This window comes from Rhinopithecus bieti, unplaced genomic scaffold, assembly GCF_001698545.2.
Source record: "Rhinopithecus bieti isolate Rb0 unplaced genomic scaffold, ASM169854v2 scaffold_33245, whole genome shotgun sequence".
NCBI classification, from domain to species: Eukaryota; Metazoa; Chordata; class Mammalia; order Primates; family Cercopithecidae; genus Rhinopithecus; species Rhinopithecus bieti.
The window spans coordinates 238,781-266,293 of NW_016814320.1; the positions used below are offsets into that span (position 1 = coordinate 238,781).

General features: G+C 33.0%; 1 protein-coding gene across 1 annotated transcript in view; it reads right to left on the reverse strand.

The window, feature by feature from the left end:
• LOC108514057 (leucine-rich repeat-containing protein 7-like) overlaps nt 1-27,513 on the reverse strand; it is a 490,227-nt gene that overhangs the window by 172,402 nt on the left and 290,312 nt on the right. The window contains exons 6-7 of the mRNA XM_017850082.1: nt 19,401-19,490; nt 15,947-16,003 (exon numbers count right to left, since the gene is read on the reverse strand). Of these exons, the coding sequence (XP_017705571.1) occupies nt 15,947-16,003; nt 19,401-19,490 (147 nt within the window). The remainder of the gene's footprint in view (nt 1-15,946; nt 16,004-19,400; nt 19,491-27,513) is intronic.

The following is a 27,513-nucleotide window of genomic DNA, read 5'->3' on the forward strand; positions in this document are numbered from 1 at the left end:
TNNNAAAAAAAAAAAAAAAAAAAAAGAAAGAAAAAAAAAGAAAGAAAGAGAAAAAAGAGAAACAAATGGAAGGTGCTAATTTCTGATTAAGAAATCAAGTAGAACAGAATTCCAGTAAAATATGGCTTATTTTATAATTTTAGATAGATCACAAATCAAATAATCATTTGAACATAGCATTTATCATTCATTAGTTTTTTTTTTTTTCTCTCACAGTATCAGCCTATGAGGAGGCTCTACAGTAGCTGCATTTGGGCATCAGGAATGACTTAAAGATTTTGTAAAATTTTGAGGCAGGATGCATTTAGTGAGCTACAGAAGCTTTGGTAAAAGCTACCTATAGCAATTATAATTGCATTATGGACATTCTGATACAAAGTGTTTTACACAGTTTGCTCACCAAGCAACAACATTTGGCAATGTAGAAAAGGCCATGTTGCCTTGCAATACACTGTAACTTCTTCGTCATTTCTTTCTTTAGAACACATTTTCATTTTACATAATGTTATGGAAATTCATTCCGTCTAAAATGTACTGTAACAAATTATCCTATAAGGAAACATCACCTAAGAATATGTCCAAAGTTGATATTTACTTTTTCAATTAAAATCAATTATATGTTCAATTAACTAACTTTAGAAAGCAAATAAAGTCCACGTGTAACCGAAAAGTGTCAGTTTAAGCCATGTTATTATATTGCCAACATTTTTAAAAAAGCAAAAGATACTAACACAATTTGACATCTGTAGTGAACTCTCGCCAAGGCTAGTGATGGATGTAATGGCTATAGGTATGCAAGTGAAATGAGAAGAAAGATAAACAATGAACATTATACTTGAGTTATTAAGTTTCCAATAATCAAGAGCCAGCTGTTGTATAAGAAAATATCACAGAGCTTAACTTCCTATTCATTTATGTTCCTTCCAATCAATCAAGTACTCACAGGATTCCATCAAGTGCTTGGCATGAGTCTAGGCACTAAAGCACTTCCTTCCATACTACATTGTAAAAGTTCTTTGCAAGCCTTCTTTATGCCCCGCATTGTTGCTAAAATCAAGACGAATGAATAAGATATATGTAGTTCTTCCCTTTACAAGTTATAGTCTTCTTGGGGATATACTCGTAGACAACAAATTCAACATAATGTGATAAATGGCAGTGTAACGAAGAGAAAAGAATAATTGTTTGCCTGAGGTGTCATGAGACACTTTGTAGCGAGGGTAGCATTTGGATTGCACTTTAAAGACTTACGGTACATCAAAAAGGAGAATAAGACAAATAAAACATTTCTTCCTGACCTTTTCATATCTTCACATCTGTCTCCCATCTTGAATTTTGTAGTTCTAGATCCCAGTTACTGTCCCATAAACAACCTATGTTTCCTTGTCCCCTCTTCCTCCATCTGGCTAACTTGGCAAACTCCAGCTATCTGGCTGTCTCCTTCTATGCCTGCAAAGTATCTGACTTTCTGAAGAAGACTACCTAACTTTTCTGACTGGATTTTCTTCAGATATGTAACCTTAAATCACAAATTGGTGGTCAACACTGCCAGAAGATTCTAGGACACCACCCTTGTCCATTAACTTTCCCACTCTGTCTCAGAGTGCTTCATGCTTTCTCTTGTCTCCTCACATCTCTAATATTTTCTCCTTGTGCTCAGGTGATGACTGTTCATGCTTTATAGAGAACATCAAAGAAATTAGTTGAGAACATGTTTTATCTTTCCACTCCCGGGCCACCAGTGTTTCCATGTTAGAAGAGTCCCTGGTTCTATGGACATCTCCTCCATTTGTGCTCTACATCCCATTCCCTCACCTCTTCAAGCATTTCTTCTGGTAATTATTTCCCTTCTCTTCGGCATCATTAATTCCTTTCTTTCTACTGGGTCATTTTCATCAGCTTGCAAGTATGCTCCACTAAAATCTGTCTTTAAAAAGTCCTTTTCATGACATGATGTCCCTGTCCAGTTACTGATATCTTTGCACTGCTGCATCTTGCAGTTAAAAATGGAAGAAATTGTGCTTGTTGTCTCTTTTTGCTAATCCTTATTTGCTCCTCAACTACTCTAATAAGGCTGCACATAATGCACTACTAAAATAGTTCTTATCAAACTCCTCTCAATGACTATATCTTGCTAATGCCAATGCTTAGTTTTCTTTTTCCTTCTTAATTGACTTCTCAGTAACATTTGGTACAATTGACCCCTCCCTCCCACATTTTTTTAGACTTCAGTGGCACCACCTGCAGTTAGTTTTCTTCTTAACTCTCTGGCTACTCACTCTCACAATCTTTTATAGGCTCCTTTTCCATACTCGAACTGTAAATGTTTCAAGCTCAATTCTGGCTCCTCATCTCTTCTCCATTTGTGTTCTCTCCTTTGATAACTTCAAAGAGTTTCATAATTTTAAATATAATCTATACAGTGATGACTCTTAAATTCACCTCTCTATCTCCCTGAGCAGATGATTTTTGTATCTAACTACCAACAATTGATTGTTTAATAGACATCTCAAACTTTCCATTGCCAATATCAAATTCCCAATTCCCCTCATCTACTGCTCTTTGAAGTTTCTTTATATCAGGAAATTGTGTCACCATATCCAATTAGTTAAACCCAGACTTTGGAAATGTGCCTTGATTCCTACTTTTTCATTTCACCATGTATTCTGTCTGTCAGCAAGGACCTACCTCCAAAATGGATCACAAATCTTCCCACTCATTGTCTCCATAACTACAAGCTTAGACGAAGTCACCAACATTACTCATCTTCACTATTGCAGTCATCTCCTGATTGGTGTCCCTTTTTCAATGTTGTCTCCCTAAAATCCCCTCTCTTTAGAGAAGTCACACTGTTCTTTGTGAAGCTTAGATCAAATCACATGTCTCCTTTGCTCAAAGTCTCTATGGCTTCCCATTATGATCAGAATACAATCCTAATTTCTCAACATGGCTCACAAGGCACTTCATAATTTTACCCCACTGGCCTTTTATATTCCTTCACCTTGCACTGGGCATGTTCAACTGCTCTGGCCTTGTGCTTCTTAGACATCTCAAGTTTGCTGCCATCACAAGTTTTGTACACCTGGTTTTCTTCTATTTTTCTTTTGTTGTTATTTTTGCTCTTTCTCTTTCTTTACAACTTCATTATTCCTACCATTCAAATCTAGATGCAAACTGGACCTGTTCATAAAGGTCTTCCTGGACCAACCTAGAAAAAACAACAACAACAAAAAATCCAACCCCCACCCCAAATCATCCAACTTTTCCATGAACCCTCAAAAACCCAACTATCTCTATAACATCATCCTGTGTTCTTTATAGCAGTTACCAATCTTACCCACTTATTTGTTTATATTTTATTATCTGTCTCCCTCCACCACACTTGAAAGTCATTGAACAGTGGAAAATTATTAGGTCCCCTGGCACCGAGAATAGTTTCTGACACATATTAGGTACATGATCAATTAAAGTTATTTTTAACTGACTTGTTCATTATACAAAGTGAGAACTTATCAGTATATCTTCAGAGGCACAAACTTGCGAGTCATATTCAGGGAATTAAGTAGGGAGTGGTAGGAGGAAAGGTAGGAGTCAGACTGTGAAGAGCCTGGATTGCCATGTTTTGGGGTTTAGATATTATTGTATGAACAATAGGAAGCCAAAGATTTTTCATTTTATATTCTCTCTTAAGTAAACCTTTTAGGTATTAGGTCTTCCTTCTATAAAACTAAAGTATATATTTTAAAATGTATATATTTTAAAATGTGTTTTATATTTTACAATATATACCCATTTAGATGGAAGTAATAATTTAAAAGATGCTCTTTAAGATTACATTTAGTACAAGAAATGCTGTTCCATTTTCTTTTGAAAATTCTGTGAAACATTTAAGCAAAATGAAGCTTTTGCTTTTAGAAATACATTTATTTTTATTTATTTATTTATTTTTGGAGGAGATTTTTTTTTTTTTTATTATACTTTAAGTTCTAGGGTACATGTGCATAACGTGCAGGTTTGTTACATATGTATATTTGTGCCATGTTGGTGTGCTGCACCCATCAACTCGTCAGCACCCATCAATTCATCATTTATATCATGTATAACTCCCCAATGCAATCCCTCCCCCCTCCCCCCTCCCCATGATAGGCCCCAGTGTGTGATGTTCCCCTTCCCGAGTCCAAGTGATCTCATTGTTCAGTTCCCACCTATGAGTGAGAACATGCAGTGTTTGGTTTTCTGTTCTTGTGATAGTTTGCTAAGAATGATGGTTTCCAGCTGCATCCATGTCCCTACAAAGGACGCAAACTCATCCTTTTTTATGGCTGCATAGTATTCCATGGTGTATATGTGCCACATTTTCTTAATCCAGTCTGTCACAGATGGACATTTGGGTTGATTCCAAGTCTTTGCTATTGTGAATAGTGCCGCAATAAACATACGTGTGCATGTGTCTTTGTAGTAGAATAATTTATAATCCTTTGGGTATATACCCAGTAGTGGGATGGCTGGGTCATATGGTACATCTAGTTCTAGATCCTTGAGGAATTGCCATACTGTTTTCCATAATGGTTGAACTAGTTTACAATCCCACCAACAGTGTAAAAGTGTTCCTAAGAAATACATTTAATTTAGATGTATTTCAGTATAATTCAGAGCCAATAGATAGCCTTAATAACATTTTACTGTAATTAAAATACAAAATAATTCATTTATCTACAGTGCCACTGAATATTTCCTAAATAATGTTCTTACTTTTTAACCAACTCGTATGGCGTAAGTTATTCTATCCCATCATTTTAGAATGCACATAAATGTAAACAGCTAATGCTTGATAAGAGTCATAGCTTTGTAATCTAATTAATTTTATTTCTAATCTTGCTCATAAAATTGTAGTGCATTTAGTTTACAACTAGAAAAGATTGCTGTTAAGTAGTAAATGTGAACGGGAGTCCTATTAAAGTTATGGGAAAAGGTTAAATTTAAAGTAAAAAGAATAGAAATGCAAAGTAGTTAGGTAAAGGTTTGGGGTATATGCAATATAAACAATATAAAATTAAACACAATGGAAAAATTAGTTTGGTAAGAAAATGATATATATTTTTAAATCCATGAAAGGACAAGCTATAACCTTATATTACCAGAAGAAAAGATAAAATATGCATCTAAATAAATTAATATCATGAAGTTAATTTCTTATGTGAATTTTTATTTTTAATATTGCTCAGCCACTTATCTTAAATGTCACAGAAACTGTGGCAAACTATAGCAATTTAGAAATATTCCCCCTTGCATCTGTTCGACAGAAAAGCGAGCTTTTTAAAGATGTATTTTGCATACTGAAAGACCTGAAATAACCCTGACTTGAGTAGAGAGGAGAGAGGAGACCTGAAGAAAGCAGAAAATCTATGGAGAGTTAGATACATTTCAGCGGTTTTAGTGTGTCTTATTGAACCAACTATCAATAATGGGGTAGTTTGTTGTTTACTCATGAAGAGTCCTTTTTAAAAGTAAAAATCAAAGCACAGGTGGCAGGGAAATCATTTAAGATGCTATAATAAAATATATCTGATGAAATTCAGGGTTGTTTTTAATTTTTTTTTTTTTTGCACCTACCAAAATATCATAGAAGAGAGCTTGGCAAAAATCTATTCCTCAATACCTGTTATGTGTCCACTGTTGCTGAGACTGTGCCGTTCCAAAATCTGCAGTTGGGTAGGGAAAGCACGCTGCTCAGCAGTTGCTTAGTTGACAGTTGAACTATGGAGTTAAAGCTTCAGATAATATATTCAAGATAACAAAAAAACCCTCACAGAATTAAGCTTATTATATTTCTGAGTAAAACTATAATTAGATCTGAATTCCCATGGAAACTTTGCCTTGCAAAAACTCAAGAAGAATTTCTAAGCTACCACTCTGAATGCAAAATCTATGGCTAATTTCATGATTAAAGTGGTGGGAAAGTTAAGGGATAGTTTGAAGTTTTCAGACAGAAAAGGGAATATCTCAAGGAAGATGCTTAGAGATATAAAGGTGCATTGTATATTGGATGTAGCAGAAGCCTCGTGAGACCGTGATAGTGTTGGGAGGCAATGAAGCCAGAAATGTTGACTCCAAGCTATGACAGTTCTTGACATTTTGTCTTCTGAAAGCTGTGAGCAGTCAATCTGCACTTTCAAATTGACATGTGCCTCGGTATGTTTTAATAAGAAAGCTCGGACAGCAATAAGGAAGATGTATTCCAATGGTAGAGATGAGAAGGAGGAGAAATTGTTCACGGCACAGGCGAGAGTTATTAAGAAACACAAGTAGGGCAACAACATGGGAAGGGAAGAGCGCTCAGATGTGACATAAGTTGATGGCTAGTGATTTGGGGCTAGTAGGACAGGAAAATGAGATGGCTAGTTCTACTTTCTGTGATTCTGTGCATAGTAGTGCTGTCATTAGGCAGTGTATAATAAGAAACAGGATTTCTGTTTGGTTTAACCAAGTTTGGTTTTGTTATGGGGTGGTGGGTGGAAAAGAGCAATGAGGATGATTTCCATTTTAGCATGTGCTGAATATTCCATATGAGGTTGGCTATGGGAATATGGAATTGGAATTCAGGTAAAAAGTTCAGGTTGGAAATAAATGTTTGCAGCTCATTGGCACAGAGGTAATACCTGAGACCGCAGGAATATATCTGTTACTAGGTTGTTCGTGTATTTTCTGGCCTGAGACGCTGAGACAAAAGTCAATATTAGTATAATGTTTCAGAATGTTCATTTAGGAAAGATACTACATTTATTTAGAGACCATAAAGGATATAACAAAAATCCACAATAATGAATTTATAAAAGACATGAAGATACAAACCATGGATGTATGCCTTTCCTAATCCTTGTTGAGTATTCATTTCTAGCATGTGTTTTAGTTGCTAAGTTCAATATTTGACTAAAGAAGTTACCAATTTTAAAAGCAAAAAGTCATTAAGAATTAATAACTAGACCATTTAGTTAAACATTTTCTATATTTTTTTTTATTGAGAATGACAGAAAATGAGTCGTGTAAGTTTTCATTAGAGTACTGCTGGTGAAGTAAGAAAGGCACGTTAGCATCACACATTATCTTTAAGAATTTATTATAAGAAACTAAAAATAACATTATTTCATTTATGATAAAGATATTTTTCTGAGATAAAATGAAAAATGCCTAGAACTCATGCCAATCTTTTCTTGCACACACCCAGATTTTCTAAGTGTCAGTGTATACTAAATTTATTTAAAATTTTTCCTGGGTCTAAATGATAATAAGCCTTATTTTCATCAACTCTTACCCAAAATATATTTCCCAGTTTGAAAGAGGTAATGATATCTAGCACTCTTTACAAATAAGGACATTGAGATTCAGAGAAGGTAAATAACTCATAAACAAGCAACAAGGGCCTTTTGACTGCAAAGTACATTCCCACTCAAGTACTTTACAGCTCTTCTCAGCGAAACAGAAGTAAGAGTGTGGGCTAATTGTTCCACTAGAGACTAAGCCTCTGCGATCTTATAAAACTGAAGCCCAGCGTTTTCAGCCTCACTGTTACTGCAGGCAGTTTTTATCTTTGGTAAACTAATCATCAGGGATCAGAGCAGCTATTGTTTGAAGTAACTCTCAAAAGAGCAATTTGAATACCCTGTTGTTACTTGGCTTTTGTGACCTCTTCCAAGCTCCTCCCATTCCCGACACATCCTTAGCTAACCATAATATTATCATTCTTAATTTTGTGTGGGGAGTATAAGTTTAAAAAGAAATACAATTAGTTCACAAGGCAGAACTCAGTCTTTCCTTTGTGAGTCTATGGAAAGCACATATTTGATATTTTAGAAGTGACTCTAGTAATCACTTTGTTATAACGCATTATAATTTATAGAATACTTTTAAATATAGAATGTCATGATTGTCCGCTTATTTCATTTGAATTGAAAATATAGCACAAAGTGATAAGAAGTAAAGAAAATATATGTTTCTATGTACAATTCTCTAAAAGCGGAGGGCACTAATGTGGTTTCCCTTGGTTAGTTAGCTTGTCAAACTGGGGATTTTGATAAAGACAGCCCTGAAGAGGATGGTACCATGGGTTCAGCAAAAACACTGTACCTTGTAAATTGATATAAATTAGTAAAAGCATAAGGTAATATGATTACATAATCACACAGTATCCAATTATGTATTACAGTTACAAAACAGAATTACAAATACGGAGTTAATAGAAACATCAAAAAGCCATTCTGTAAGCTGTGCCTGACAATGGAATTTTCATTTACAATGGCACTAAGGAACTTACTGATGTATTTCATTAAAATAGCTAGTAGGGTAGCATAAGGCCAAGTGAGGTAAATTCATTAATAGGACCCTGAAATGAGAATGGAAACATGACTTAGTCACACCTGTCCAGTTTAGAATATATATTAATCTATGAGCTTTCTTCATTATTTTGATAATAACTGGTAGTAAACTAGATAACAAAGGAAGGATTTTAAGAGAAGAAAACATAGCAAATTTATATTTAGATAAGCCTGTCTATGGAGTAATCTTATTAAAAAAGAATAAATGAACTTATATGAAAAATAAAAACATAGCACTTGGAAATGAATAGTTTAGAAATTTGAGTGATAATTATAAATATGGAGCACTTATTGCCATTCAGGTTAGGAAAAAAAATACACAGTGCATATATTACTCATATACATAGAACCTTTACTTCTAAAATGCTGATTTTTATAAATATTTAAGCTTTTTATTTATTTATTTGAGAGAGGGTCTCATTTTGTTGCCCAGGCTGGAGTGCAGTGGCATGATCAGAACTCACTGCAATTTCAACCTCCTTTCCTCAAGTGATCCTCCCACTTCAGCCTCCCTTGTAGCTGGGAATACAGGCACACACCACCAATCCCAGCTAATTTTTAGAAATTTTTGTAGAGACAGGGCCTCGCTATGTTGCCTAGGCTGGTCTCAAACTCCTGGGCTCAAGTGATTCTCCTACCTTGGCCTCCCAAAATGCTGGAATTATAGGCCTGATGGCCTTAGCATTTTAGTATGGAAGTGCAAATTCTTCCCTTAACCTGTATATTGACAAATATTTCATACAGTTAATAATTTTATCTGTGTTGAAAGTGTTTTATCTTTATCTTTGAAAATACATTTCTAAAACACATTTTTATGTTCCCTTTGTTATATTGGAAAATGGTACAGCTCCTATGGAAAACAGTATGGTAAAATATAGTGAATAGTTTCCTAAAAAAATTTAAAATAGAACTACCATATGATCCAGCAATCTCACTTCTAAATGTATATCCAAAAGAACTGACACTGGGATCTTGAAGAGATGTCTGCACTCCCGTGTTCATTGCATCATTATTCACAGTAGCCAAGATATGGAATCAACCTAAATGTCCAACAACAGATGAACGAATAAAGAAAATGTGGTATGTATGTATATAGCGGAATATTATTCCACCTTAAAAAAGAAGGAAATCCTGCCATATGTGACAACATGGGTGAATCTGCTAAGTGACATAGGCTAGTCAAAGAAGGACAAATACTGCAACGTTCCACATACACAAGGTATCTAAAATGGTCAGACTCACAGAAACAGCATCAAATGATGGCTGCCAGGGGCTGAGGGCAGGAGGGAATGGGGAGTTGTTCAATTGGTATAAACTTTCAGTTATATAAGATGAACAAGTTGCAGACATCTGCTGTTCAACATTGTGTGTATGGCTAACAATACTGTATTGTATGCTTAAAAGTTTGTTAGGAGGGTAGATCTCACGTTAAGTAGTCTTACCACAATGAAAAAACTAAAAAGGAAATCGAATAACACAATAAAAAATCAAGTGACTTTTTTGTTGAAACAGTCATAAAATTACAAAAATGTTTAAAACCTAAAATCATGTTTTCTGAATTACTTGAGAGTAAACTGCCAATCTGGTGTCCCATTACTCCCAAATACTTCAGTATTTCCTACACACAAATATTCTACACAACCAAAATACAACCATCCAAATCAGGAAATTAATAGCATCTAATCTTCAAACCCAAATTTTGTCAGTGTCTCAAAAATGTCCTCTATAGCTAAAGAACCAGTTCAGAAGGACATTTCTTTTAGTCTCTTTAGTCTTCTTGAATCCGTAATAGTTCCTTAGTCTTTTTCGACTTTCATGATCTAATATCTTTCCTTAACAGTGTGCAGCTGTCAGTGTAGCTCTGGTTTTAATTTACATCCATAATGTAAAGTGAATCTTTTTGAAAGAGTATGTCTAGTTAAGGTATAATGTATTGGCATCTTCTGTGAGTATATTTGTGTTGTGTACGTGTCCTTAGGTATCACAAAGGTGGTACTACAGAGTTCCTGAACCTCTGTTTTCGGGGCAAAATCACTTAATAAAAGCAATGATGCTTGAGGGATGAAATCATATAAATAATAGATATACCATTTATGAGATATCTAGCATACACAGCTTAGTAGTTTAAAAGTATCATTTATGCTCGTACTTGGGAAAATTTTCCCTTAAATAATTCCTTAATAATTTCTACTATGGGAAATTAAAAACCTTCACAGATGATAATGAAATCTAATCCTATTAACAACCCAAAATAAAATTTACTCAATAAAATATTATCTTCTTAAAAACATCTTCGTCAATCAACATACTAGAAACGGTTATATGACTAAAATTATCCATTTGACAAATTTGAACCCTAAAATCGGGAGGGCCCTCTTTTTGGTGCTCTATACTAGGTTTTTTTTTGTTTTCTGTTTTTTTTTTTTTTTTTTTTTTTTTTTTTTTTTTTTTTTTTTTTTTTTTTTTTTTTGAGACGGAGTTTCACTCTGTTGCCCAGGCTGGAGTTCAGTGGCATGATCTCTGCAACCTCCGCCTCCCAGGTTCAAGTGATTCAGTTGCCTCAGCCTCCCGAGTAGCTGGGGTTACAGGTGCACGCCACCATGCCTGGCTACTTTTTGTATTTTCAGTAGAGACAGGATTTCACCATGTTGGCCAGGCTGGTCTCAAACTCTTGACCTCAAGTGATCCACCTGCCTTGGTCTCCCAAAATGCTGGGATTACAGATGTGAGCCACTGCTCCTAGCCAATACTAGGTATTTTGATGTGGCTTATTTTACATAAAAGGCAAAATATTCTACTTCTAGGTGAAATAAGAACATGTATATTCACAATAGACTATTCATATACTGAAAATAGATACAACTTGAATTTTAGAATTAATACTTTTCTATATTCCATAGCTTTTTTCAGATTCTCTGACAGGTCAATGACCCAAAAGATATTGTCACTACTTTAGATTTATGTTTTCACTTAGAACTTCTTCCAACAACTCTTAGCATTCTTCATCTACCAAATCTATCCACTTTCCCAATTTTGAATATGTTCATCAGGTTTTACTGTATTTACTGATATTACCCCATTAATTCTGTTGGAATATATTTCAACATTCCTCTCTTAGTCAGTGTTTATGGCAGCAAAGTGAGGTATCATGCTTCATGCCTTGTGCATCAGGAGACATGAATATTCATGTTACCTTAATTTATGTTTCCTTTTCTTCATATTACTTCATAGTTTCATAATTAACACATGCATTTACATAATATATTTAAACCCTAGTTGAAACAAAATTAGTCATGGCCTTGATAAATTATTAATGAATGAGGCCTTATTTTAACTTTAGGGTATTAGAAAAATTCTTCTCACACATATTGGACAGTTTTATTTAAAGTTAAAACCCATGATTATTACCAATCATTTATATGATGTTATGTTACTTCTGTGGAAAAAATTTCTAAATTTCATTTAAAAAAATTGTTTTATCCTTTCATTTTATCTTGACATATATTTTGTTTCTTGATGAAATGTGACACATTTTAATAAAAGCAAATGTTATACCATTTTGTATTTTATTTAGTTGTTACAAATATTAATTTACTTAATATGACATTATTTTTCTCCCTGTCATGTCTTAACTATTGTGCCTAACTTGAAACCATTTAGAGAGAGAGAAAATGTGTGTAGGTTTATAAAATTCAAGTCTGGGCTATCAGCTATTGAGAAAGCCCAATCATTTGTCCTTGTCTGACTTCATGCTGCTCTTCAAGATTAATCTGATTATAATGTTTGACTTCCCATATAATTTTCTGTGGAGAAAAATAATCAAGTGACGCAAAATGTCAATGTCACATGAGAGATACTTGTTATTGTGAATCCTTAGCTCAGCATTCTCGTTTGCAATGTCTACCATGTTTAAGGCATTGGAGAGTCCACAGTGACCAAGTGGAAATAACCTCTCATTAATGGAACTTATACTCCTTGAGGAGATATCTCCAAGTACACAAAGAGTCAAAATCATACAGAGAGCAGTAAGTGCTATGATGAAAATCAAATAGAATAATGAAATGGTGTAAAGAAGAAGGGAGACAATTTTATATGACGTAATTGGGGAAGGCCCCCGAGGAGGCAGTTATCTGAAAAGAGACATAAATCATAAGACCTAACGATGCAAAGATGTAGAAAGAAAATTCTCAACAGTGTAAAACCTCCAAAATGGGAACACGCTTGTTTTGTTCAAGAGGAACACCAGTATAGCTGGAGTTCTGGAAAACAGAGTGTCCTGTGCTAAGATAAAATCCCCCGTGCATTTGATGATATGTGTGTCAGCCTCCTGTGTCTGATGCATCTAGAATATGTTGGCATTGAGTTTCTAGACCAGCAATGCTGAGAACCAGACCTGTGGTAGGAACCTCTACAATGGACTCCATCAATCCCTGTCTCCTGGTATTTATAGTCTTAACGTTGTTTTCTTCCATACTTTGGAAGAAATGGTCCAGATTTGGTCTCTGTGATCAATAGCATATGGTAGACATCATAGTTTATCACTTCTGAGATTAGACAAAGACCAAGGCTTCTGTCTTAGATGCCAAGACTTTCTCTCAAATCACTTGCTCAGAAGGAAGCAAGCAGCCACACTGAGAGTAGCCCTATAGAGAAGCACACATGAGCTTTTATAGGAAAAGAATGGAAAGCTTCCAGCCTATCATCAGTGAGAAACCCATTTGCCAACCACTACTTGAGTGAGATTTGAGGCAAACCCTAGCCCATTTAAGCCTCACGAGACACCCTGAGACAGCATCACTGAGAATCCAGCCTCTCTTTGATTCCTGACCCTGAGATGCTCTTACACAAACAAATGAAGGAAGGAGTAAATAAGCAAACAAATAAGGAAACAAAGGCTTGGTTTTCCCTTGACATCTAACATTCATTTGAATTCTCTCTACCATCTCCACATTTTCTGACTATCCCTCAAAAAACACAATGAAGAAGATAATTCTTCTATAAAGAAAACTGTATCATAGAATCTAAAATTTTCCTTTTGGCATTCTAGTTATTTTCAGATGTTTACTATCTTCTATTATTACAAATAATCAAGACTTGACTGTTTCAATGAGTTTTAGGCAAATGCATTTCCAAAGGACTTAATTTTATTACTCCTTCTTGATGTATGTAGAGTAATGATCATAAACATTATAAGGAAACTTATAATACTAATTTTTTAACAGAAAAAAATTATCCTAGAATTTGCATATATCTAAGTGTATCTATCAGTTTGCTTAAAGGATGTACATTTTAATGTATGTTGTATCATAATTCTTACACACATTCACATTTTGCACAGATTGCTAAGCATATAGACCTAAAAGATGAAAAGAAGAGAAAATAACCAAAAATCCAACATCTTGTTTGTTTCCCTAAGTAAATCATGAGTTATCTCTTCTCAGAATAGTTATTGTTAAACTAAAATTGTTTTCCTAAAACTATGTTTTACCTATATTTTATTGGGAGTGCAAAATAAAGGATACTATACTGCTGTCACGTGGCTTTAAGTTACAGGTATAGACTGGTGATCAAAAGGTATAATACATAGTGAAAACAAAGTTTATTTTTATTCAAAGAATAATTTCTTTCTGCGATTCTCATTCTATAGACCCAAAACTAAAGTTATCTATATTTTATGTCTGAATTTTGTTCTTTAGATTTTCGTCTGTAGGTTATAAAATGAACATACTAGATTGCAAGTAACTTTGAAAATGTGTCTTAAAATGTAACAGCTGTAACAGCTATATAAGTTATATGTATATGAGTCTATCAAAGAGACCCAACATCAGTTCTAATATATCTTTACAACATTTTTCTATGTCCAAACTGGTTTATGCATATTATTCTACTTATTATAATTCTGTTTAATACTGAACCACAATCTGAAAGCCTGCACAATACCCCAGCACCAATTATTGTTGTTATTATTGTTCCTCATTACTCTGATTTATTCACACAGCTACCTCATATAAAGTCCATATTATCAATCTATATCAGGTTTTAATTTATATTTAAGATTCGTATTTAAAGATATATATTTAAAAACCTAACAACCTATGTCAGGTTTATTTTCTACTTCAAAGGAAAGCCATTATTTGAGAACAGAGGGAAAAGGATTCTCCTCTGCATACTCAATATTTTCTCCTTGACCTAAATGTATATATTTAGGTGAAATGGACACCTGCTTTTCTATCTTGGTTTAGCTTCCAGTTAGCCATGTTTCTCACTTACTTTAAATGTGGCAGACAAGAGCATGAGGGATGGACTCCGTGGCACTAGCTGCATTTGCAGGAAATTTCCACTTGAACAATTAACACCCTCAACCATATTTCCACCTGTTTATGCCCCCAACCTGGGAGGGGTCCCCTGGGTTAGGCCCATACCCAGTGCTTAAGCTTAGAGAAAGGCATAATTCAGAAGTGCTGAATGGTGAAATATGCAGACATTTCCTCATTACTATGCTCTCTCCTTGTCTCCTCTTATGGAGGATTAAGTAGGTATTTTATCTTTATGTATATATTCAAATTAAATCCATATCATCATTGAAAGTTATTTTCATAATTGTGTTATTATATCACAATGACAATTTTAATACACAAGATCATACATAAAATGTACTTGAAGGTATGTTGTTGAAATATTAGTCAATCCAGTTTGCTTTGGAAAAAGATTTAATAAGTAAAAAATAAGGTTACATTTTGGTTCAGCAGATGTATCTAAGTCCTACTGAAATGTTTAAAAAATTAGTCACTGTACTCAATAGTTTTCTATAATACTGCAGAAGGGTGATAATAGCAACATAGTACTTTAAATATTTTCATCTTAACGTATACAAGTGTAATGATTTGAGTAAAAAAACCCATTTTGATTTTCAAAAATAACTCTGTAAAACACAAAATTCTATTGTTACACATGAATAAGGCAAAGCTGGGTGAAACAAAGCATTTTATTATGGTAAACATTGCATAAAATTTTAAGGATTAGTTTTTACTTTAAAATACCTTATAGCTTTATATATGCCAAATTTTAAATAGACTAGTAAAATGAACAATTTGAAAGAATATATAACTTTTAGCTAAACCACTTTGTGATCTCTTGAAACACTTTAATCTTTTTTCCTAAACATTTCTGGCATATTCTTGATTTAAAAACTGAAAGGTATACTACAATCCATAAATTAACTTGAAGAATTAAGCATCCTTTCAGGTTGAACCTTGTGACACTATTGTTTTTAGCTATAAGAATGACAATTTCTTATGTTTTAGTGCAATAATTTTCTGGCATGTATCTTCAGCCATGCGAAGAAACTTAAGTGAACTCTTTCCACCATTACCTGTAATTACAGTTTTATAAAACAGAATACATTCTTACGCAATATGAATCTTTTACAGTATACCATACTTTTGGCCATTAGGAAAATGTGTAGATAAATTAACTCAATTAAAGTACCAAACCACAGACAAAATAAAAGTAGTTATTTTCTTACTAGTGAAAATTATCACAGTTCAAAATTCAGAAAATATACAGTCACTTACTTTGGTAGAGTTTTCAAGTGATTTTCTCTTAACTCCAAGATCCGCAATTTGACAAGTCTACAGAAATGAATTTTTAAAATTTGCTCTTAGTATTTCTGTCTAAAAAATTATTGAGTAAGGTCTAGTATTTGGTAGTACTATAGGGTTATTATAGTTAATGATAATGTATATTTAAAAATAACTAAAAAAGTAGAATTGGAATATTTCTAACACAAAGAAATGATAAAAACTTGAAGTGATGGATACCCCAATTACTCTGATTTGATCATTACACATTGTATGTCTGTACTAAAATATCACACATACCTCATAAATATATACAACTATATGTACCCATAATAATTAAAAATTAAAATAAAAATAAATTTTACTATAGCAAACTATCATTATCACTATTCAAACAGCCATGTTCAAATATTTTTTTAACTATGGTTATAGATTTTAAAGAAATTTACATATTGATTATGAGTAGGGTTACATTAGTATTGGGCAATGACAAATACCATTTTCCTAAAATTAACTGAGATATTTTAAAGATATCTTTGGATTCCAGCCTTCTAAATTTCATACGTTTTATAAAAGTATATTTGTTGTTCAATTTTTGCATTGATATTTGAATGTATACCAAATACCAGATGCTGTGTTCACTAGAATATGGCAATAATTTCTCTCAAGAGACTATAAATAAACTAAAAAGCAATAATTTCTCTCAAGAGACTATAAATAAACTAAAAAGCAAGTACTATAGCATAGAGTTAAAAAAATGGGATTTTGTAGGAAGACAAACCTGGATGAAATCCAAACTCTTTCATATTCTGCCTCTCTGACACCGGGCAAATTAATTAACCTCTCTTAATTCAATTTCATCATCCATAAGTGTGTGAGAGCAGTATCACATTTGTAGGGTTTGGAACATTAAATAATGTAATACATGTAAAGCATAATTTCTGGTATATCACAAGTTTTAATAAGAATTGGCTATTATTATTTTCATTATTTACACAATGGGAGAAGTGCTGCAATATACCATATTTCATTGACTCTAAGGCGCATATTTTAACATTTATGAAAAGGTTATGCATTTAAAAATCTGTCGCATCATCTGTCCCGTGACAATGCTGGGGTTGGGGAAATCATGTGAGAAGAATGAGAGGTGTTCGTAGTTTCTGTTGCTTGAGTAACATTTGTGATTAGGAATGCATTTCACACTTAATTACTTGTTAAGTTTTGTAGTCTAGGACGCACTATTGTTATTCACGTCCATATTGAATGTTAAAATGTACCCAGATGAAGCTACTTTAGAACAGATATTAACTGGATTATCTGAATTCTTAATGTTTTGGGAAATATTTTACTATTCGAAGTTTTTCATCTACCATCTCCCATATTTACTGTACTTTTAGGTTTTCATGTAGGTCTCTCTCCCTTTCTTTCTTTTTCTTTTTTTTTTTTTGCCTCCTATCAAGCTTTTTATTTAATTTTAATCTTATAATGATTAATCTGTATATGAAATAAAGTGATTCAGTTCTTCACAGCATGGGTATATTCTATTAAAGGAGATTTCTTAAGCATTTGCATGTCTCAAATCTTGTCAACAATTCTACTAGTATGATATTTTGTACTGATTTTGGCTTTTAGGAGCACAAAATCTCAGGTGTTAAAAGGAATTTTAAGTGTCCGCTTGTTAAACTGTCCAGTTGAAGGTTAAAGACCTTTTTAGATGATAATAATAAAATAGAGCATATTTTTTGTAGACAATTTATGCAAAATTAAATTCTATTTTCAAGTGGTTTTGGTATTGGTATTATGTTTTTCACTTGCCCAAATCTTTTCCTCACATTAGGACTAAAGAGAACTGACAAAAGTTCAAGAAAAAAATGTATCTTAAGATAATAATTAAATATTTTCTGATTTGATAAATCCAAAGTATATTGTAATGCCGTGGTCAGTGCCAGAAAGGCAAGGCTAGTTTCTATGGATGAATGATGAAATGCCAATTCATTTAGAAGCCAGGCAATGCTCTTTGGATGCTCTGTGAAGTTTAAAACTGCCCAAGTATATGCTGTTCATAAGTGTTGTGATGGTGTGATGTGCAAAAGTAAGGGAATCTGGGAAATGTTGATGTGCTCTCAGTATGTAAATGGAGGTTGTCACATGTTAAGTGACTTCATTATTCAACTGAGTTTTTAATGTCCTGTGCCAGCTTCGGTCAACAGATTGGTGTCAAGCTACACTTAGTCTATTATTTGAACAATTTCAAAGATATTCATTTACATAAATGCAGTTGACAATAAATTTAAAAATGTCCTAGCTGTTGAGATATATATTTTGCACAAAAAAGTTCATTGTAGAACACCTGAAAATATTGAAAACATGTCAAGATGACAATAAAATTATTCATAATTTTACTTTTAAGATACCAGTCTTTCATTTCATACAGATTCATATTAATATTGGAAATATCTTAAGAATTAAAAAAAAAACTTTCCTAAGATAATATTATTAATTATTATACAGTATTATCATATAGATGAACCATAATATATTTAACCAATATCCTAGACAGATATGTGATTTCACTTTTTTCACTTTGTAAATAACAATAAACTTGTCCATAAATCCCAATGGGATACTGACAATGGTAATAGACATTTCTAGAAATGATTCACAGAGGCAACGGTTGTAAATATTTTCAAAGGTTTTAAAAGCATACTGCCCTGCTTGAAGGTCATAACATTCTACAGTCCTATCAGAGAGCATGAGATCATCTCTGTTTTTATACTCTAAAAAAAAGTTTTTGCAATATGTTGGAACATAAAGGTTTTTTATTGTTTTAACTTGTATTATATTTATTATTTGTGAAGACAGACATGTTTTATGTGTTCCCCAGCCATTCATATGTGTTATTATGAATTGCTTTTTTCTTGTAATTCGACCATTTTCCCCTAAAATTTTTGTTTGCATATTTATATGTAAGAATTCTTTCTATGTTAAACATATAAATAATTTTTTTCATATATAATGAAACTATTTTTCAGTTTATTGTTTTACCTTAAATCTTTGATTTTCTGATACTTTATGTTAAAAGTATTTAGGTCACCATATCTATCCATTTATGGTATTCTTCTTTGCGTCTATGCCTGTAAAGGTATTTCTCAACAAAAGAGCCATAAATATTCATCTCCTTTTTTTCCCTCAGATCATTTCTGGCTTTATTTTTTTATATTCAACTCTTTAATTCATCTAGAATTTATTTGACTATTAATGTCATGTAAAGGCCTAATTTTACTTTATTTTTTGTAAAAGTTTCATTAATTAACAGTTCCATTTATTGAATAATAATGAGGCTTATCTTTAATCACAGCTGGCACTTTTGAAGTCTCATCAACTGACACTAGTAAAGCACTTACCTAAGGTGAAATATAATTGCATAATTTAAATTTCTTATTCTTACCTTCCAAAATTGGCTGGAAGAAATTCAAGAAAGGCGTCATTCAGGTAGAGCTGGGTCAGGTTTAGGAGCTGTGTGAAGCCATCAGGGAGTCTAAAAAGGAGTTAAAGTTTTAGTCACTGCATTAATGTTGCTATAGAAACAGAACAAAAATATATATCTCTGAGGAGAAAAAATATAAATGCAATACATTTTTCAACTCTCCTTTGGTATTACAGTAATGAAAGAATTTATTGAGCATGTTGTTACAGTTTGAAAATTTTGCCTGTTATTAAAGTAAATAGCATTTATCCACTTCCATGCTACTCTCTTACACTAAGATTTATGTCACTGCTAAAATTAGCAACATCATCTCTTATTGCTGGCCTAACCTTATGCACACCAGCCAGGATATTTTTTATGGAAATCTCAAATTGTTTGGCTTGTTTGTAATTTTAAAACTAATGTTCCTTTTTCAACAGAATATTCACATACATAGTCAGGCAAGAGTATCCAGTTACTATTTCACTTAATCATCAAAATTTGTCTACAATTTGTTACAGTGATGACTAAATTTGCCCAGTATGAAAAGTGAAGGAGCATGTTGTCCCCTTGACTAATAATTTCTTTAATGCCTGCTCAATATGTATGTAAATCATGATTCAAATTGGTCTAATTAATATCTATTAAAAATGACAAAGAACATTGAAAAGATAATTAGACAATCATAAAGGCTATAAACTGCATCAAAAAATTAAGAAAATAACCTTTACGAGTTATAGAAATTAGATTAAATCATTATTTTAAATGTAAAAGATTTAATTCAAGGATTTCTCAGGAGACTTGTTTTAGAGGAATATTAATTTTTTTATTAGTAAATTTCTATTTAAACATTTGTAATACTTTTATGTATAGTCTAGTCCAGATTTTGTTATTTTATAAAATACTCCTAAATAGCCTTCTAATTTGCCTTCTCCTCAAATTACAGCCTGTCTTCCTCCTTGCATTTACTGCTAAAATTATTTAAAAAGCTGCCTATACTCATTGCTTCTTATTACTACTCAAGCCATTGTGTTCTGGCATCTACCTCAACTCTGTTACTGAAAATGCACTCACCAAGGCCTCCACTGACCTCCTAAGTTCCAATCCCATTAGCCTCATTTTATTTCAGATCCTACACTGCCTAGCAACAGTTGCCATCACTGCTTGTTCTCCCCTTCTTTGCTTCTACTACAGTTTTCCTGCTTCTTCTCCTTCTCCTGGGACATTATATGAGTTTTATTCCATGGTTTCTCTTCCCATGTCCAATACTTTGTTATATGTATATATAAAACACTTACATATATATATATATATAAATATATATATAAAATGTTTGTATTTGGGTATGTATGTGTGTACATACATATATGTATAAAAGAATATATGTGTACCCACAATAGAATCAAGAAATAGAATCAGTATCTTTGAAACCCTCTGGGTGTCCCTCCCTGTCTACATCTTCCTATTTGCCACACAAATTCCTGAATCATGTTTACTATTCTGTTTTGAAACAGCTTTACCACAAATATTTAATTCCCTAAAACAAAACAGGTTGCTTGGTTTTGCATGGTTTTGAATATTATGTAAATCAAATCATACTGTGAACATTGTCCAAAGGCTTTAAAAATTAGTATTAGATTTAAAAAATCCATCCATTTTGATGTGACTGATTGGCCATCATAGCATAGTATTCCATTGCATGAATATACAATTTGCCGTTTTCCTTCTAATGAACATTACAGTTGTTTCTTCTTCTTCTTCTTTTTTTTTTTTTTTTTTTTGAAATAGAGTTTCACACTTGTCTCCCAGGCTAGAGTGCGATGGTGCAAACTCGGCTCACTGCCACCTCCGCCTCCCAGGTTCAAGTGATTCTCCTGCCTCAGCCTCCCGAGTAGCTGGGATTACAGGCACCAGCACCACGCCCAACTAATTTTTGTATTTTTAGTTGAGATGGGGTTTCACCATGTTGGCCAGACTTGTCTCGAAGTCCTGACCTCAGGGGTTCCACCCGCCTTGGCCTCTCAAATTGCTGGGATTACAGGCATGAGCCACCGCGCCCGGCCCACAGTTGTTTCTAGTTTTTCATTTTGCTATTACAAATATTGGCTTCTGTGAATATTTTTGAACATATAGTATACATTTACAAAAGATTACCTAAGTTATATCCTTAGAAGTGACATCATTGGTCATAGCGAAAGCAAGTCTATATTTACTAGATGTAGCCAAATTTCATTCAAAATAGTTCCACCTTTTTTCCATGTCCTTCCTAACCCTTGGTTTTGTTAGCTTTTTTCGTTTTTGCCAATTTGGTAAATATAAAATAGCAATAATAATCATTTTGCTGATTAGTTAGGAATAAAAGTTTATTAGCAATATTTGTTTCCTTTTGTGTGAAATACATGTTTACATATTTTACCTGTTTTTTCTATTGGTGCCCCAACCAGAACTCCCTGCCTTTATCATTTTGTTGTACACTGGAACAAATCATGATTGCCTGCCCCTTTCCTTCCTGTTTGAAGGCTTTCTTCAGCTGCTAAAGCCTGGTCTGTTTATGCACCTGGTAGCCCAAGTTCCATGGAATTAATGTCCCTCTCAGAGACAGTACTCACCTAATGACAGGTAGGAATATAAATACTTCTGCTCCCTCTCCCATTGTGTTTGACAACTCTAGTGTGTGTTCTACACTGTTACCCAGAGCTCCTCAGAAAGTTAAAGTCCAATGGCCAAATACTGTAAAGAGCTTGAAAAAACACCCTCAACAAGTATTTCCTGGGCTCATCTCTTAAATATACTGCTTATATTCTTTTCTAAACATCTGCTTCTGGGGAATCGAAAACAAACACATTTATATTTTTATGCTGATTTATGGCAATTCTTTACACATTGTTAGTAATAACTTCTCAATGTCATTGATAGGTTCTTGGAAACTGCAAGTTTAAGTGCAACTATGTATAACAAAACAATTTTTTAAAATCTTCTCTACAACATTATAATGAAATAATGTTGAAGGAAACAACGTTATTTGAAGACCTGCTGGTCTGTCCTGTAACTTAAAGTTGGAGTTTCCAACAACCTATCAATGACATTAAGTGAAGACTTACTGTATATTAATCTGATATTGGTTATTTTTGCTGTAAATACATTTTTCTAGTTTGTATTTTGGAGCTGAATTGTGCAGATATGATTTCATAGAGGATGTTGCCATAAATTTTCTTTTAAGAGACATAGGATTTATGAAAGTAGAAAAGAAAAAGAAGGGAGGCAAGTGAAAAACGAGGGTGTTTATGATGTAGAGGTAAGAAGACACTTGAGATGTATAACGAAGAGAAGATGAGTTCCGGAGCAAATACTTTATGTATTAGAGTATCGGGAGTTAATATTTAAGAATATCAGGAGAGGGCAGGGTTTACAGTCCTTGAATGCTCAACTCAAAGGTTTGAACTTAATCTTATAGAAATGAAAGGCTATGGTAGGTCATTACTTTTCTCTGTGTTTTACTTTGTTGTAATCCATTAGAGCTCCTGTCCTGATAGTATGACAGTTGTTATAATGTTAAATACATTTGTTTACACAGATGTTAAATACATTTCCATTGGAATTTAAGTATTATCTTTGATGTCTTGTAATTCAAAACAACTAGTTACATATGACTTTTCAAAAAGATGATCAGTAAGATACATGTAAAATTAGACGAATGTTAAAACCATTAATCTAATAATTTACTTTAACAGTGTCACTACTCAGTAGAAAATGGCTTTTAAAATACAAATTTCCTATTTGTAGGGACCAATATTTTTCCTATATATCAAAACTATCCAGGTTCTCTCAGTCTACTATTCTCCATATATATGTAATAAATGATATTGTACTACTTCTTTGATCAAAATATACTTATTTTTTGCTTCTTTTTTGGTAATGCTTATGCCCTAGAAGAATCTGGCTTATCACATAGAACATTTTGTTCAGAGTTTAAGAATTGACCACATTTTGCAGATTCCAATGACAAAATTGAACCACCAAAATAGGTTATGTCAAAACCAGCATGCAAAGTAAGCCAGTTTTATCAGCCTGGTTATAAAAAAAAGATGTATTGACATTTTCTATTGAACTTTTCTTCTTAAAATGTAGAGTTAAGAATATGATCACATAGTATGTCATTTAATGACATCTATGTTTTATTTCAATTCACTTCAACGCGAATTTATTGAATGGTTACTCTGCACTTAGATTCAAAATTAATGTCTTCTTTACTTTTCTCATATGATTCTGTTCATAGATTTAGATGAATGTTTATACAATTATACTTTGCACTAGTATTGGAAATTTTCTAGTCCTGGGAAAAATTATAAATTATTTGGGGATAAGGAATTTTAAAATCTCTTAAACTGTCCATTATTGTACTTTGAAAATAACATACAACGAAAATGGATTTGATGTTATTTGAAAATCATATATATACTGTCAGTAAGTCTGCCAAAAAAAGATATTTAACTTTATCATTAATTTTATGGTACATTTTGTAGCTTCTAATAGAGACAAGGGCCTGACTTGTCAATATAATCACTTCCAGAAAAACGTATGAGGAACTGTAAGGAAGAAAGTATTCCATAGCAAGCAGGATACACTTGGTGAAGATGACAATCTTAAGTTGCCTTTACTTTCCTCTAAAGTATTCAATGAAATTCAATATCTGACATTAAGGAAGGAGCTCTCAATAATGAAATGATTTTACTATCCTAAAATAACTTGGTGGCATTTCACATGTGACAGATTTATTTAAAAATTGAAAGAATATATATGTTTTATAAATTGGCAAATAATTCATTCTACTAAGTAAATGCTTTCCTTTTATTAATTGCTTAAATGAAAAGTGGTATGTACAAATACACAGTTACATAGAACAAATGAGATATGGTGTTTGATGGATCAGTAGAGTTACTCTAGGTAACATTAATTACATTTACATTTCAAAATAGCCAGAAGAGAATTAGAATGTTCCTAGTGTAAAGAAAAGATAAATATTTAAAATGATGGATATCCCAATTACCCTGATTTGATTATATGAATGTATCAAATGATCACATGTGCCCATCCAAAATGTACATCTATATATATCAATTAAAAAACTACAACAAAGATAGGATAACAATAGACCCAGACACCCACATAGTTTAGCAGTTGGGCACATAATATCAGCTATGTGGAAGATACATTCTAAATGCCCCACCATGATCCTCACCTCCTGATGTTTATGCCCTTGTATAATCTCCTTCCTTTGAGTGTTGGTAGGACCTGTGACTTGCTACTGATCAATAGAATGTGGCAAATATGACGGAATGTCTCTCCCACAACTAAATTACATTATATAACTCCATCTGGCTAAGAGACTCAAAACTGCCTTGGGGGAGAATTATATGGCAGGGAACTGCACACAGTCTCCAGGTCCCATGAGTGGTTGCCAGCTGACAGCCAGCAAAGAGTGCAGCCTGATGAAACTCTGAAGCAGGGGACCCAGATAAGCCATTCTCAAATTCCTGACCCACAGACATTGAGAAATAAATAATATGTGTTGTTTTAAGCTGATACATTTGTGGCGATTTGTTTCAGAGCATTAGAAAATTAATAAAGCTTTTTGATGATTGGAATTGGGGTTCTGCTGTAACTGATTTCAAAAATGTGCAGTGGCTTTGAAAGCACTCAGTGGTCACAGACTGGAGAACGTTAAAAAAACAGGATAAAGCATACATTTTCTTAAAAAGATGTTTAGAAGAAATCTAAACTTTGATGGCCCTGCTAGTGAGGGCTCAAAAGGAAGTGAATGTCAGGTTACTGGAAATTTTCTCAATCTAATAAATGGCATATGTTTAAAAAACAAGCAACAGTCACACATAATGGTGAAACTCTAAATGATTTCTCTCTAAGATTGGGAACAAGATAATGATGCCTGCTTTCACCTCTGATGTTCAACATGTAAAGGAGGTGTTAGCCAAGACCAAAAGGTAAGAAAAACAAACAAATAAATGGCATGGAGATAAAAAATGATAAAATGAGACCGTCTTATTCACAGGTAACATGATATTCTACAAAGAAAATTTCACAAAAATCTACACATGCAATTTAATGGAATTAGTGAGTTTAGTAAGATTGAAGAAGATCAGATAAATATTAAAAATCAATTGTGTTTGTACATGCTGGCAGTAAACAATTGGAATAATAAAAAATCATTCGCAATAGCACAAAAACCATAAAACACATAGAATAAAATGAACAAAATTTGTATGCTGAAATCTATAAAACATTGATAAAATTTTAAATACTGAAATAAGTATGGAGCTAAACTATACTCAGGGATGAGAATATTCAATGTTTTTGAGATGTTAAGTTCTACCCAAATTGATCTACAGATTTAATGTAATCCCTATCAAAATTCCAACATGCTTGTACATTTCTGTATAAATTAGCAAGCTAATTATAAAATTCACATAGAATAGCAAAGAGCATACTAGCCCAAATGATTCTGATGAAGAACAAAGTTGAAGGACTCATATTTTCTGATTTCATGACTTACTATTATGTAAAGCTACAGTAATTAAGACAGTAGGGAACTGGTGTAAGGACAAACATATAGATTAACAAAAATTGAAAATCCAGAAATAAACTCAAATATATGTGATCAATTGTTTAACAACAATGTATACAAAATCAACTTTAAATGGATCATAGACCTAACTGTAAAGCCTAAACTATAAGAGTTTCAGAAGAAGGCATAGGGGAAAATCACTATGGCTATAAATTTAGTAAAGATATCCTAGATAAAAAAGAACAGCAGAAAGCATAAAAAATGATTAAATAGAAATTCATCAAATTTAAAACCCTCTCTTTGAAAGGTACTACTTAGAAAATAAACAGAGCAGCCATAGAATAAGAGAAAATCTTCACTTCCAAATATCTTCTAAAGGTCCAGAATACATACATAATTCTTATAATTCAACAATAAAAAGGCAAGCCAATAAAAATGAACAAGAAATTTGAATCTTTAGCAAAGAAGCAATATAGATTATAAATAAATATATGGAAAGGTGCTAATGAGACATTAGAAATACATATTAAAACCATAATGAAATACCATTTCTACTACACTGGTTAAAATGGAAAAAAATAAAAAACTAATAGAACCAAATTCTGGCAAAGATGAGGAACAACTGAACTCTGAACAACTGAAATGATGTAATGCACAATTGAATACCTTTGGGAAAGCAGTTTGGAAGCTTCTTATCAGGTTAAACATACACATACCATACTACTCAGAAAACTAGTCCTAGGACTTCACCCAATAGAAATGAAAATATATGCTCACGTAAACACTTGTGCATAGTTTGTACCAGCTTTATTCATAATAGCCAAAAACTGGAAACAACCCAAATGCCTATCAACTGAAATATAGATACATAAATAATGCTATATCCACACAATGGAATGCTACCTGGCAATAAAGGGGAATGAAGTACTGATTATTGAAAAATTAAAAATAAATTTCAAAATCATTATGTTAAGTAAAAGAAGTCAGACACAAAAGTATGATATCATTTATTTTCATTTCGAAAAGACAAAGCAATGGGGATAATAATCATCAGTGGATGACTGGGCTAAGGGAATTTTTTGAGATGATGCAATAGTCTGTATCTTGACTATGGAGATGGTCACATGACTGTATACATTTGTTAAAATTCATTGAACCATACACCTAAATATAATTAATTTTATTTTATTGTGAGAGGGTCACATTCTCATGCCCAGTTTGGAGTGCAGGGGCATGATCATGGTTCACTGCAGCCTTGTCCTCCCAGGCTAAAGTGATTCTCCCACCTTAGTCTCTCAAGTAGCTGGGACTACAGGCATCCACCACCACACCAGGCTAATTTTTTATATATTTTGTAGAGATAGAGTTTCATCATGTTGCCAGGGCCAGTTTTGAACTTATGCGATCCTCCTGCCTTGACCTTCCAAAGTGTTGGGATCACAGGTGTGAGCAACCATGCCTGGCCAGAGTGAATTTTATTGTATAGAAAAATCATATTTAAAAACCTGACTTTAA